Source organism: Ailuropoda melanoleuca, chromosome 1 (assembly GCF_002007445.2).
Source record: "Ailuropoda melanoleuca isolate Jingjing chromosome 1, ASM200744v2, whole genome shotgun sequence".
Classification (NCBI taxonomy): domain Eukaryota; kingdom Metazoa; phylum Chordata; class Mammalia; order Carnivora; family Ursidae; genus Ailuropoda; species Ailuropoda melanoleuca.
The window spans coordinates 10,149,869-10,163,248 of record NC_048218.1 but is presented as its reverse complement, the minus strand read 5'-3'; the positions used below and the strand labels follow the sequence as shown (position 1 = coordinate 10,163,248).

The 13,380-nt window shown below is 44.3% G+C and overlaps 1 protein-coding gene across 1 annotated transcript; it reads right to left on the bottom strand.

Annotated features, from left to right (window-relative positions):
- Window positions 1–1,903: 1,903 nt before the first annotated feature.
- SMIM34A (small integral membrane protein 34A) lies at window positions 1,904–7,191 on the bottom strand. Its single transcript, XM_019797286.2, has 3 exons — window positions 7,150–7,191; window positions 4,398–4,483; window positions 1,904–2,969 (listed from the first exon to the last, which is right to left on the bottom strand). Exons 2-3 carry the CDS (start codon window positions 4,402–4,404, stop codon window positions 2,557–2,559), a joined length of 420 nt encoding a protein of 139 aa, XP_019652845.1. The 5' UTR covers window positions 4,405–4,483; window positions 7,150–7,191; the 3' UTR covers window positions 1,904–2,556.
- Between the last annotated feature and the right edge of the window lie 6,189 nt (window positions 7,192–13,380).

Below are 13,380 nucleotides of genomic sequence, written 5' to 3'. Positions count from 1 at the left end.
ATGCTCCTTGAGAGGTCAAGCAATGTGAAATCTTACAAGTGATCACTGAGCTGGCATAAGAAGCATACCAAATCTATCTTTTCCCTAAAACACAAAAATTCTAGAAATACTAGAAATACAGAAATCTTGGTGAAAGAAGGGACCTCAACTTACCACATCACATCGCTCCTCTTTCAAATTCTACTTCAAGGCCCACTTCCCTCAGGAAATTATTTATCCAGTGGTACCATATAGGGTATTTTTGGTTGGGGGGATGTCAGAAAGCTTAACAAAGGAAATTTATTGGCTCACAAACTAAAACAGTCCTGTGGTAAATTAAGGCTTCAGGCACAATTTGATGGGGACTCTAGTCTCTGTGATTTTCTCAGTTCTCCTATGTTGGCTTTTGTCCTCAAATTGGCTTTTCTAACGTTGGCAAAAAGGCTCCAGCAATTACAGGCTCAGATCCGCATTTAACACTATGCTGGGCAAGACAGAACTTTTATGTCCCAGAATCTCCCTTTAAAACCTTTCCAGTGATTCTGACAGGGTCAGCTCACTTAGGTCATGAGTCCATCTTGGACCCAATCAGTGAAGCCAGGAAACGGAATGTGCTGATTGGATGAACCGAGGTCTCTTATTTCAGCCCTTGAAGTAGGAGTCGTTTCAGCTTCCTTAGTGCCATATGGATCTCCAAATGCAAATTGGGGGTGGTTGAGTTAAGGAAGGGGGAAATGCATGCTGGGGAAGCAACCAACAGGAGAGGATTGAATCTTCAAATTCACTTAAGTTCTGACTTTTCACTCCCATTGTAATACATTCCATGTTCCTATTCACCGTGGATTACATTTTTGTTTCTATTTCTTCCTTCTGTTTTATCCTGCCCTATAAGCTTGTCCAGCCCTAACTATATAAACAAGCCAACACTTTTGCTGGATAACCTGTGGAAAATATTTTTTAAAAAGGAAAAAAAAGAAAAATACTGGGAAGTCAAACTCACCCTCTAAAAACAAAAGCTTGGGGTTTAATTCTGACCTTTATGAAATTGTGGGGCTGGTTGCAGACCACTGACTGCAGACAAGGAAAAAAAAATATTTCATTTGTAGTCCAGGGAATGTCTCCAAAAAAGAAGCTGGATAAACTTCATAGAAGTTGGTACAACATATAATTTATCACTTTGCCTGCTGAAAACCACTTGCAGAAGTTTGGCTAATCACGAGCTTTCTAAATTAATTACTCATCTAAGTGAGGTCTTATTTCTTTTTGGGCAGAGACAACTACATAAGTAACAGATATTTATAAAACATCATATGATGTCTAATATAACAAAACCTGAAAGTAACTGTTTTGTCTACATGTAAAACTTGAATGTCATGGACTTGATTCAGAGCTCAGTTCATCAACTGTTATGCAGATTCATTCTCTTATAGAACAAAGTACTGTAGCCATTTCTTACAGACTAATTGCCAGTGGACTAGTCGTTTCCTTTTCCACAATAGTATAACCACCACCCCCCACTATCAACATCAACCACACAACACTACCACCATCAACATCAACTCTCAACCACCACCATCATCTATATCAACCACCACTACCAACACCACCATCATCACCATCAACCACCACCAACATGACCATCATCACCATCAACCATCAAACACCACCATCAACACCACCACCAACACCACCATCAACACCAACCACTACCAACAACATCACTAGCATCAACCATCACTACCATCACCACTAACATCATCACCATCAGCATCAACTACCATCACCACTATGAACACAAGGCTTATGTTTTACATATTTATTTTACTTTGAAAAATATATTCATATGCATGATCTCATTAGCTCTTATCTACTTTATAAGATTGGCAGAGCAGAGATTATCATTCTCATTTTATCTGTGTGGAAACTAAGATCCAGAGAGGTGAGGTGGCATGTTCAAGGACACCAAGTTATCCTTGACTAGAGTTCGATTCTTCTGACTTCAAAACGAATGCTCCTTTCAATGGACCCCATACCCTCAATGAAAATGAAAAACTTCATTTTCTGCTATTAACAGCCTTGGTATTCAACGGAGAACCTCTAGAAGGAATGGCTCTTTGAAACCATATATCCTACTGCCGTGCATTCCAGGTGACAGCCACAAGTCATTCAAAGTGCATGTGACCCCTGGAAGTTGAACTTGAATCCAGAGCGCTTGACTCCAAATTCAGCCTTCTTTCCATGATAAGAGGCTACTTTCATGTATATCCTCAGGAATGTCCTAGATTCTCTGAGAACAGTGGATGCTCCAAGTCCTTCCCTGGAACACAAGCTTTCCCAGTGAAGGGTATGACTGGAAGCTGCTGCCCCTGCTGTTCTGTCTCAAAGTGCCACAAAATCTGAGAAGGAAACAGGACACTGGCTTTTGGTCACACTCCCGTTAGCTTAAGTGCCGCAGGGATGTTCTTCTAGCCCCACTCAAGGACCCAACTCTTCTCTCAAGGTTCCAGGTAAACTCAAATCTGCTTCCCCTTGTAGGAAGGTTGGGCCTCTTCTGTGGAGGTCAGCTTGCCTTGGCTTTCAAGGGATCCCTTGGATTTCAGTTTGGCACTCACTGTTTTTATATTTTGGCCCCAGGCTGGCCTGGTTGGGCTGCAGGACAGCTGTGTTGCTAATGGTCAGTGCAGAGCATTTGGCCACCTTGCTTTGGAGACCTTTCTTTTTGAGTTCGGAGGTCAAATTGGAGTAGTACATATCTTCCAAGGATTTATCATTCTTTCTGAGGATGTTGCTGGCCAATCGGAAGAGGAAGACCACTCCATAGATGCCAATGATGGTGAGGATGTACCAGGCAGCACTGGTCCCATCTGAAAGTTTCAGGGCCCTGGTGGAGTTGATGCCACTCCTCCCCTCCATGTGGTCCCTCAGCAGGTAGCCGAGGCCAGTGTCGGCCTGGGTCTGGTTGAGGGCTCCCTGAGGAGTCCACTGGGTCACTGAGAAACAGAGAGATTCAGATGAGATCTAGCATCCTGGGCTGAGGGTTGCCTGGCCAAGCCAATGATCAGTGGAAAATGTGGGAGAACTGAGGGACTGATTCAAGGGGCTCTCTCTGTTGAATGGGCAGGAGTCTAACAACCTGTATATAAAGAGAGGTTTTGGGGGCGTGGGGTAGTAAATATGAATATATGAAAAAGCAAAACAACCATGATAGAGTGCAATCACATGCAGAAAAGAAGCAAGGATATGGTATTTGCTTGAAGCTCATATATGCATAAAATATCTCCGGGAGAACACACAAAGTTGCCCTTGGGGAAGAGAACTGAAGGATGAGATGTACTTTTCACCGGCGCCCTTTTGTACATTTTGTACCCTGTATATCTAGCTTCAAAAAGGAGGTAATTTGAAAAGGAAAGGGTACAAGTGGGCACTTTCTCGGTCTCCTTGGTGAAGTGCCCCTGGGTATGACACTGTGTGCCCTTCCAAGACCAGAAGATTAAAATCTTAATTGCTGTTTAATTCAAAACTGTTTTCTCTCCTCGAAGAGCCAGTGCACATGAAATGAAAGCCACAGAAATAGTACAGAGAACCATGAGACAATTTTCCAGTTGAACTTTCCTGGCTCAAATCCCCGTTTCTCACCCCTCACGAACACAGATATATTCGGATGTGTCATCGGATCTATCCCGTAGCCTGCCGTGTGGACCCAGGTTGCTCCACAGATTCTGTCCATCTGATATTTGTTTGCTGCTATATCATTTTGCTAATGCAAGATGCAGAGAGGCTGGTATTTTTTTTTATTATAGTTAATTGCCAGAATAAGTGAATGATCTTATAATTTTTAGATGAAGGGAGAAACAGTTGAAAAAGAACCCTACAAACCACATGTGACAAAGCCCAAATGAAGAGATTTAGTCCTATAAAATCGATCATTCATAATAAATGATACAGTGATGAGGAATTCTATACTGCTCTTGGTGGAAGGGTTTGAGAACTTAAAGTATGGAAGGGGGAAAATTCCCATCCTATTAAAAAAAAAGTCAACCCAACAAGAACATCATAAATCTCAATTAGAGCAAGAGAACACATGTATGTAAGCTCAGAGCTTTCCTGAGAGTTGTGATAGAATGATGTGATATGTTCAAATACATATAAAATACACCCAACCAAGAACTACAGGACATTACATTATTTTAAGACCAGTCCATTTCCACAAGAAAGAATCTCACTATATTACTTATTGCAGTACTTGGTTCTTTTCTTTTCTTTTAAAAAAATGAGAATAAGTTGGTTGTATCTTAGTAGGTACACACATCCTGTAGAAGACATTTTCCTCTGTGCCATTTTGCCCTTGTAATTTACTGACGGGAAATACAGCGGTCATTCTAGAACAGCCCATCCCTGTGTCGAAGCGGAATACTCACGTTCCATGAGGCAGTCTTTTCCTTGTCTTGGGGAGGCAAGTGTAAGCGGCTGCCGTGGTCAGAGAAGATAAATGGAGACGTCTTCCCTGCAGGTGATCACAGTCCTAGTGAAATCAGGCTGCACTGAGCAGGGAGTAACACGATGCCGGGAATTTTAGGGCAGTACCAAATAGAAACTTCGCAGAGAAGAGGTGGACTCCTTTTCTCTTGGGATCGAAATCGATCTGTCTACTGTTGGCTCAGAAAACAAAGCACTTCCTGGCTTCCTGAGAAAGTCTAAAGCAAAAGAATTTTTACAAAATGCTGGAACCAAGGAGTCTCCTGCTCTCCCTTCCCATCCAGGCCTGCAGTGGTGGGAGGCTCGCCAGAGGCTGGCTCATCCTCTTAGAGCCTGGATGGTTCCTGAATTCCCCTGTTCTGCACCTGTCCTAGGAGTGGCTGATGGTCAGGTGTGGCAAAGGCCTGTTGTCACAGGGTCAGGAAACTCCAGGGTCAGGAGTCACCAGCTTCCTCTTGGACTGTCTCCCGGATGAGGAAACCCAGACAGGAAGACACAGGCGGGGGGTGGGGGTGGGGACAGCCCCTCAGCGACCAGTGGGCAGTGAACCAATAGGCCAGGCTGTGTGGAGTGGGGCTTCCCTTTCCCACACTCCTGAGTCACAGCCCACACTGGAATCTGAGTACCTTGAACCAGAAAGTGCTAGAATAACAAAAGTCTGGGAGAGAAGAAAAGCAGGGAGTTTCAGCAGCTTCTGAGCAGCCGGTGTCCCCAGCCCCACTCCTGAATCCTCACCAAGAAGACCAGCACCTGCCAACTTGCAAAGGTTGTTGGCTTTTAAGATGTAATTTGAGGGGCGCCTGGGTGGTGGGATCAGTTGAGCATCGGACTCTTGATTTCGGCTCGGCTCACGATTGTGGGGTTATGGGATTGAGCCCTACATGAGGCTCCATGCTCAGTGCAGAGTCTGCTTGTCCCTCTCTTTTTCTATTCCTCCCTCCCTTGCATGCGCTCTGTCTCAAATAAATAAATAAATAAAATCTTTTAAAAAGTAAGATGTAGGGGTGCCTGAGTGGCTCAGTCAGTTAAGTGTCTGCCTTCGGCTCAGGTCACGATCCCAGGGTCCTGGGATCGAGCCCCACATCGAGCTCCTTGCTCAGCAGGGAGCCTATTTCTCCCTCCCCCTCTGCTTGCAACTCCCTCGGCTTCTGCGCGCTCGCTCTCTTTGTCAAATAAATAAATAAAATCTTTAAAAAGTAAAAATAAATTTAAAAATTAAAAAAATGCAAAAGTAAGATGTAATTTGATCAAATTTTCATCAATAGGGGACTAGACAAGTAAATTATCAAATATGCCACATGATCCAGCCATTCCACTCTAAGGCACATATCTAGGAGAAATGGCAACATACACCCAGGCGAAAATTTACATATGGACATTCACAACAGCATTATTCGTAATGGCTAAAAACTGGAAACTGTCCAAATGTCCACTGCCTGATGAAAGAGTAAATAAAATGCAGTCGATCCCCAGACTGGAGTATTGTTCGATGGTAAAAAGCGATGGAGTGCTGACACATACTACAGCATGGATGGACCTTGAAAGGGTCAAGCCAAGTGAAGGAAGCCAGTCAAAGGACAGCATATTACATGGTTGCATGGATATGAAATGTCCAGAACAGACAAATCTATAAGGACAGAAAGTAGATCAGTGGTTGCCCAGAACTGGGGTGGTGCTTGCAGGGTGATAACTAAGGGGTACGTGGTTTCTTTTAGGGTCAGTATAAGTTCAACAATTCATCATGGTGTAGGTTCCACAACTCTACTGGATACACTAAAAGCCATTGAATTGTACACTTTAAGTGGATGAAATTTATGGGATATGAATTCTGTTCCCATAATGGAACGCAGGCGTATGAAGGAATATTATGGAGCTGTGACCAAGAAACGCAGAAGCTCTTTGTGCGCTGATGCGTAAGCTCCCCAACGTGTGTGGTTTAATGAAAACAGCAAAGAAGACAGCATGTCACCCTTCATGTAAGAAAGGAGGGGGGAGGGGCGCCGTGGTGGCTCCGTCGGTTGAGCGTCCAACTCTGGAGTTCGGCTCAGGTCCTGATCTCAGGGTTGTGCGATTGAGCCCCACGTTGGGCTCTGTGCTCAGCATGGAGTCTGTTTGAGATTCTCTCTCTTCCTCTCCCTCTGCCTCCCCCCCACTCGAGCTCTCTCTTTCTCTAAAATAAATAAATAAAATCTTAAAAAAAAAAGAGTGGGGGGGAATCCTATAGACCTAGTTTGCTTGCATAGGCATTGGAAAGCTGCTTTAAGGATGCACGTAAGAACAGGAGTTCCCTGGAGAGGAAGAGAATTCACTAGATGGAGGGCAGGAGTGGGGGGGAGAATTCTCACTGTATATTCTTTATGGATCTGAAGAAGTTTAACCGCGTCTGTGTGTTCCCTATTCGATAACGAATACATCCACTCATTAAATGCAAATTTTCATTCCAGTTGTATTTGGGCTCCTGCTGTCTGTCTGTCTGTCTGTCTGTAGCGGGACGCCCGGACCCACGCTTCTCTGCCACACGGACAGGGATTTGTCACGCTGACAGGGGAAGGTGAGAAGGGGCAGGAAGGAGGAATCTGCGTGACCCAGAGCAAATGACAGAACAGGGTGGGCAGCCAGGGCTCTCGTCCCAGCTGTGCCCTCGCCCTGTGACCCTGGGCAAGTCCCTCCCCACCCTGGAACAAGTTTCCTCACCTGGACGGCGGAGCAGCGGGATCTGATCGCCTCTGGTCCCAGGAAGGCCGGGAAGAAGCCTGGGGAGGCGTGGGGAGGAGCTGCTCTGAACGGGAGGGCTGCCAAGGCCGGCCGCCTCGGGGCAGGGAGGGCAGGGAGGGCAGGGAGGGCAGGGAGGGCAGGGAGGGCAGGCCTGGGCAGCTGGCGCTGGGGAAATGGAGGCTTCGGGGAGTGTGTCATCTGTGAGGTCAGAAGCTTTCAGCATTCAGCTCAGCAGGACGATGGCAGGGGGTGTGGGGAGCATGAAGCTCCAGAAAAATGGAGGAGACAAAAAAAGCAGCCTTCCTTCTCATCCCCACTGTACAAGGGGCACTCAAGTGAGGGCACGGTTCTGTGCCAGGTGCTCTCTGCCTGGTTTCTCCTTCCCTAATCCTGGGACGCAGGGGTGTTACTCCTCTTTTTTTTCTTTTCTTTTTTTTTTTTTTTTAAGATTTTATTTATTTATGTGACAGACAGCCAGCGAGAGACGGAACGCAAGCAGGGGGAGTGGGAGAGGAAGAAACAGGCTCCCAGCGGAGGAGCCCGATGTGGGACTCGATCCCAGGACTCTAGGATCACGCCCTGAGCCGAAGGCAGATGCTTAACCACTGCGCTACCCAGGCACCCCTGGGGTGTCACTCCCTCTTAAAGAGGGGGTAATGCTCTTCCAGGCTCAGGGAAGTGACTTGCCCAGTGTCACACAGTTTCCAGGTCCCAGAGGGGGGAGGGCTGAAACCAAAGGCATTCTCCTCCCACACCGAGAGTGTCACCTGAGGGCTGGACCCAGGGTCCCAGGAATTGTCCCAACCGCTCGCCCTCCAGCTTGAATCGCAGAGTGCCCTTGCTGAGGCATATCCATGACCTTGAAACCCTTCCTGCTGGCCAAAATGAAACTGCGATGTTAAGAGTCAGGATAACGGATATCCTTCCGCTGACAGTTAGTAACTAAAGGTAGCAGGAGGACGACTCTAGGGGGCTGGTCGTGCTCTGTTTGTGGGTTTGGTCATAGACTTGTCCCCTTGCACTGTGTTCACTTTTCGGCATACATGTTTCACTCCGCTCTAAACCTCACCGTTTCACATGGAAAGCCCTGACAAACGACAAGAAAATGAAGTTGAAGGTTTATATAGAAAATACAAATGCTATTTAAAAAAAGAATTCTAGGGCGCCTGGGTGGCGCAGTCATTAAGCATCTGCCTTCGGCTCAGGGCGTGATCCCGGCGTTCTGGGATCGAGCCCCACATCAGGCTCCTCCACTAGGAGCCTGTTTCTTCCTCTCCCACTTCCCCTGCTTGTGTTCGCTCTCTCACTGGCTGTCTCTCTCTGTGTCAAATAAATAAATAAAATCTTTAAAAAAAAATAAAAATAAAGTAAAAATAAAAAAAGAATTCTATAATCTGTCATGGCTATGGCCGCAGGGTACCATCTGATGAAAAGCGCCCTGCCTTGGGCTGGGGGGTGGTGGACATCATGGTCACAGACACTGGGCAGCTGCCTGCCTTGTGATGCGGTGTGGATGACGTTCACTATTGGTCATTCTCGAATGCTTACATAACAGTGAAAGGGAACAACTTGTACCACCGCGAGGGCCAAGAATTTTCTTCCTATTTGTGTATGTCTCTTTAGACCTTCTGGTTCAGTCTAGACAAAGTGCAATCAAGCAAAGCCATTCACCTGGTAAATATTTCTCTGAGCTATAGTTCTGGGAGAAAGGGATCGCAATACCCTCTGACTCCTTTGACATTAGAGAGCAAACTCTTCCAGAAGGCTGTGGCTTGTCTCCCTTCCCTCCTCCCTCCCTCCTTCCTTCCTTCCCTCCTTCCTTCCTTCCTGCCTTCTCTCTCTCCCCTTCTTTCTTATCGCTCTTCTCTTTTCTCTACTAAAGAACGAGTCAGCTTAGAAGATGTCTAAATTGGGGGCAACGGTAGCAGGGATATGGATTTGACTAGCCAAGAAAAGAAAAAAAAAAAGGAAAAGAAACAAAGTGCCTTTGCGTTTCAGGCTGTCAGAACTGGCACTTAAAAAAAATGTCAATAAACACATGCTCGTAACCACACTTGACATTCTTTCTAAGGAATTTTTCTAGGGAAGGCAGAACTCACTAACCAATTCTGACTCCTTGCAGTGCAAAAGGACATTGAAAAGGACAGTTCGGGAGTCCTGCAGGCAGCAACTGAACTTCTTTCTTGCCCTGCTCCAGACAAAGGCCACTTGCAGGCTCTCCTGACCAGGAGCACAGACTGCAGATGTTTCTGCCTTTGCAGGGGGTACAAACTTCCAGAGGACATTTAAAAGATGTTTTGCATATTTAAAAAATCTTTAACTTATGTCATTCTTGCCTTTCCTTTTTTAAAAAATTTTTTAAAGATTTAGTTATTTGAGCGAGAGAAAGCACTCACAGTGGAGAGAGGCAGAAAGTCTTAAGCAGACTCAGAGCTGAGCATGGAGTTGCAGGTGGGTCTCGATCCCACGACCCTGAGATCACCACCGAAGATGAAACCAAGAGTCAGTTGCTTAACCGACTGCACCACCCAGATTCCCCTTGCCTTTCCTTTTTAATGTCATTGTCTCCATCGTTTAGGGACATTTAATGTCACGTCCTGTCTCCAGGAAGGTGCAGAGGGATACTCCCAGCCTTTGGCATTGGAGGTTCCAGGTTCGAGCTGGGGCTTCCTCACTTACTAACTGTGGTCAAGTCACTTCCCCACCCCAAACCTCAGCTTTAAAACCAAGGGTAATAAATTGTGATGACATGAACCACCCCACAAATCCAAGGGGCAACTACAGTCACACCTCATGTCTTCTCCCAACTAACTACCTGAGCTCCCAGTACCTAGTTAGCAAGAAATCCTACATCTATTTCCCTCTCAAGGCCTTCGGGTTGACCAGGACTCTCTGGGATTTGGTCCAGAGTGGATAGGGAGGGCAGTCCAGCACAGAGGACCAGCACTTGAGTAATCCCCCGCTGCTGTTGCTTCCAGGTGCCATGGGGGGCCGCTGTTGAACACCGGCTTGGTGCAGTCTTCAAAGGCTTCAAGAGCTTGCCGAGGAGACAAAGCATTAGCTCTAGACACTTGCCTGTTGCTCATTCACAGCACAGTTAACAAATCTCCGGAGTGGAAGCAGAGGGATAGCGCTCAACGGAAGAAGCCAGCCCAGCTGTCATTTCCCACTGCAGTTCTGCCCCCTGCAGGCCTGAGTGGGAAAAGCAGAGGAGCCTCAACCTTAAAGATTGAAATCAGAATTTTTTAAAAAGATTTTAAAGTAATCTCTACACACCTCATGGGGCTCGAACTTACAACCCCAAGATCAAGAGTTGTGTGCTCTACCAACTGAGCCAGCCAGGTGCCCCTTGAGTTCAGAATTTTGATTATGACATGAGACTGCACATCATAATTATTGAATTAAGACCATTTCCCCCAACCGAACATGACAATGGGGGCAGGGGAAGATCAAACCCCACATTGTGTAGAGCCTACAGAGCAAAATTAAAGAAATGGTGGGCGCACAAATAAAGTGTTCTTACTGCATCAAATGAGTCTTATCTGTAATCATGATGTTAATACCATCAGGATGCTCTGGGGTGCAGTTAGAGAAAGGGAGACTTTACAGGTTCAAGTAAGTAAGAGAGAGGCAGGGTAGAGCTAGTCTAAGGGGTAGATCCAAGACGAGGTCCATTTCTGTCTTCCACTTCTGTCTCTCTGCACCTTGACCTCATTTCCTCCTGCAGCAAAGAAGCTTTCTCCATGTCCTGAAAACAAAGAATACAATTTTTTTCAAGATCCACGGAATTTTCACATGCATAAAATATCACATATATAGCTGTAAAAGACAACTTAGAACATTTAAAAAAAAGAAATAGTCTCTACTACCAATTATTAAAATAGATTAATTTTTAAAATTGAAAAACGGAGAAGGCTTTGTTATCTAGAAATCAAAGCCTAAAAAATTATTGGGTCAAAAAGAAAATCCAAACTGAAAGTAAAATATCATCTGGAAAAGAAATTAAAAATAGCACATATTGAAACCTAAGTGACAAAGCTAACTTAGTAAAAAAGAAAAAAGGAAAAAGAAATTTACTAAGAAATGAGGAAAGGACAATCTTTTCAACAAATGGCACTGGACAACTGGATGTTCATTTGCAAAACTAGACAAACAAGCAGACGAACTGAGACCCTTACCTCAGGCCATATACAAACATAAACTCAAAATGGATCATTTGGCTCAACCTCAATATAAGAGCTCAACTATAAAACTGGGGCACCTGGGTGTCTCAGATGGTTAAGGGTCTGCCTTCAGCTCAGGTCATGATCCCAGGGTCTGGGATTGAGCCCTGTGTCATGCTCTCTGCTCAGTGGAGAGCCTGCTTCTCCTGCTCCCTTGCTTGCCGTTCTCCCTGCTGTGCTCTCTCTCTTTAAAATGAATAAATAAAATATTTTAAAAAATAAAACTATAAAACTTCTAGATAAACACATGAAAAAAAAATCATGACATTAGATTAAGAAAAGATTTCTTAGGTATAACATCAAAAGCACAATTCATAAAAGAAAAAAGACCAGGTCAATTGCTCTTCATCAAAATCTGAAACTTTTGATCTTCAAAAGATACTATGAAGAAAATGAAAAGATAAGTCACACAGACTGGGAACAAAAACTTGCAGATCAGATATCTGAGAAAGGACTTGCAGCTAGAATAGATGAAAAAGTCTCACAATTTAGTAATAAGAGGATGAACAGCTCAATTAGAAGTAGAAAAAGGATTTGGACAAACATGTCACCAAAGAAAGTACACAAATGGCTAATAAGCACATGAAAAGATGCCTGACATCATTAGTTTTCAAGGAAATACACATCAAAACCACAATGATATATTACCATGCATCCACTAAGACAACTGTAATTTATTTATTTTTTTTAAAGATTTTATTTATTTATATAACAGAGAGAGACAGCTAAAAAGAGAGGGAACACAAGCGGGGGAGTGGGAGAGGAAGAAGCAGGCTCCCAGCAGAGGAGCCTGATGTGGGGCTCGATCCCAGAACTCTGGGATCACGCCCTGAGCCAAAGGCAGACGCTTAACGACTGAGCCACCCAGGCACCTCTAAGATGACTGTAATTTTAAAAATGGCAAGGTTGTTGACTTTTGGCAAGGATGTGGCAATACAGGAACTCTCATGCATTGCTGGTTGGAATGTTGAGAGGTACGGGACTCCAGAAAACAGTTCAGTAATTTCTTTCAAAGTTAAATTTATGCATACCTCATAGCCTAGCAATTTCACTCCTAGGTATCCAGTGAAAAAAATATATATACACCCCCACAAAAAATGGTACATAAATATTCATATCAACACCACTCATAAAGCCCCAAATTTTAAATAGTCCAAATGTCCGTCAAGTGGTGAGCGGAACCAAAAAGTGTTATATCCTTGCATTGGAGTACTATGCAGCAGTAAACATGCATGGACTTCAGAAGCATTGTGCTGAATGAAAAAAGCCAGACACAAGAGGCTGCATATTGTATGATTCTATTTACATGAAATGTCTGGGAAAGATGAAAAGAAAGCAAGAAACAGATCGGTGGTTGCCTGAGGCCAGAGGTGGGAGAAGGAATTGACACAAACAAGAGAGGGGAAATTTGGGAGCTGATGGAAATGCTCTCGAACTGCATTGTGGTAGTGGTTCACCATTGTATACATTTACTAAAAATCATCCAGCTATTACCCTTAGAGCAGGCAGATTTTACTGTATGTAAATTATTATCTCAATAAAGCTGGTTTAAATTTTAAATTAAGTACCTGATTCCAGACCTGTGGGTAAGAACAACAAGAGAAGCCTAAAGAAAGCAGGGAGAAAAAGATTAAAAAGGATGAGGGCAGAATTTAGAAGTCAGAAAAACAATAATGCTAATAACGCATCTAAGAGTTTGTTCCTTGAAGAATAAATAAATAAATACAATGGAGAAACCATTATTTACCCTAATAAAGAAATAAAGGAAAAAGCACAAATACACCAAATAAGGGTGGTGGACGGAATAACCCTAGCCATAGAGGAAATCAAAGAAATGGTGCCTTTCTGCCCAATTTTGTGCAAATCAGTCTGAAAGCCTTGACCAATCAGATGGCTTTCTAGGAAAATATAAATAACTAAAACTGACCCCAAAAGAGATTTTTAAAATCGCAGAAAGTGTCAGTTACCATAGAGGATGATGAAAAAC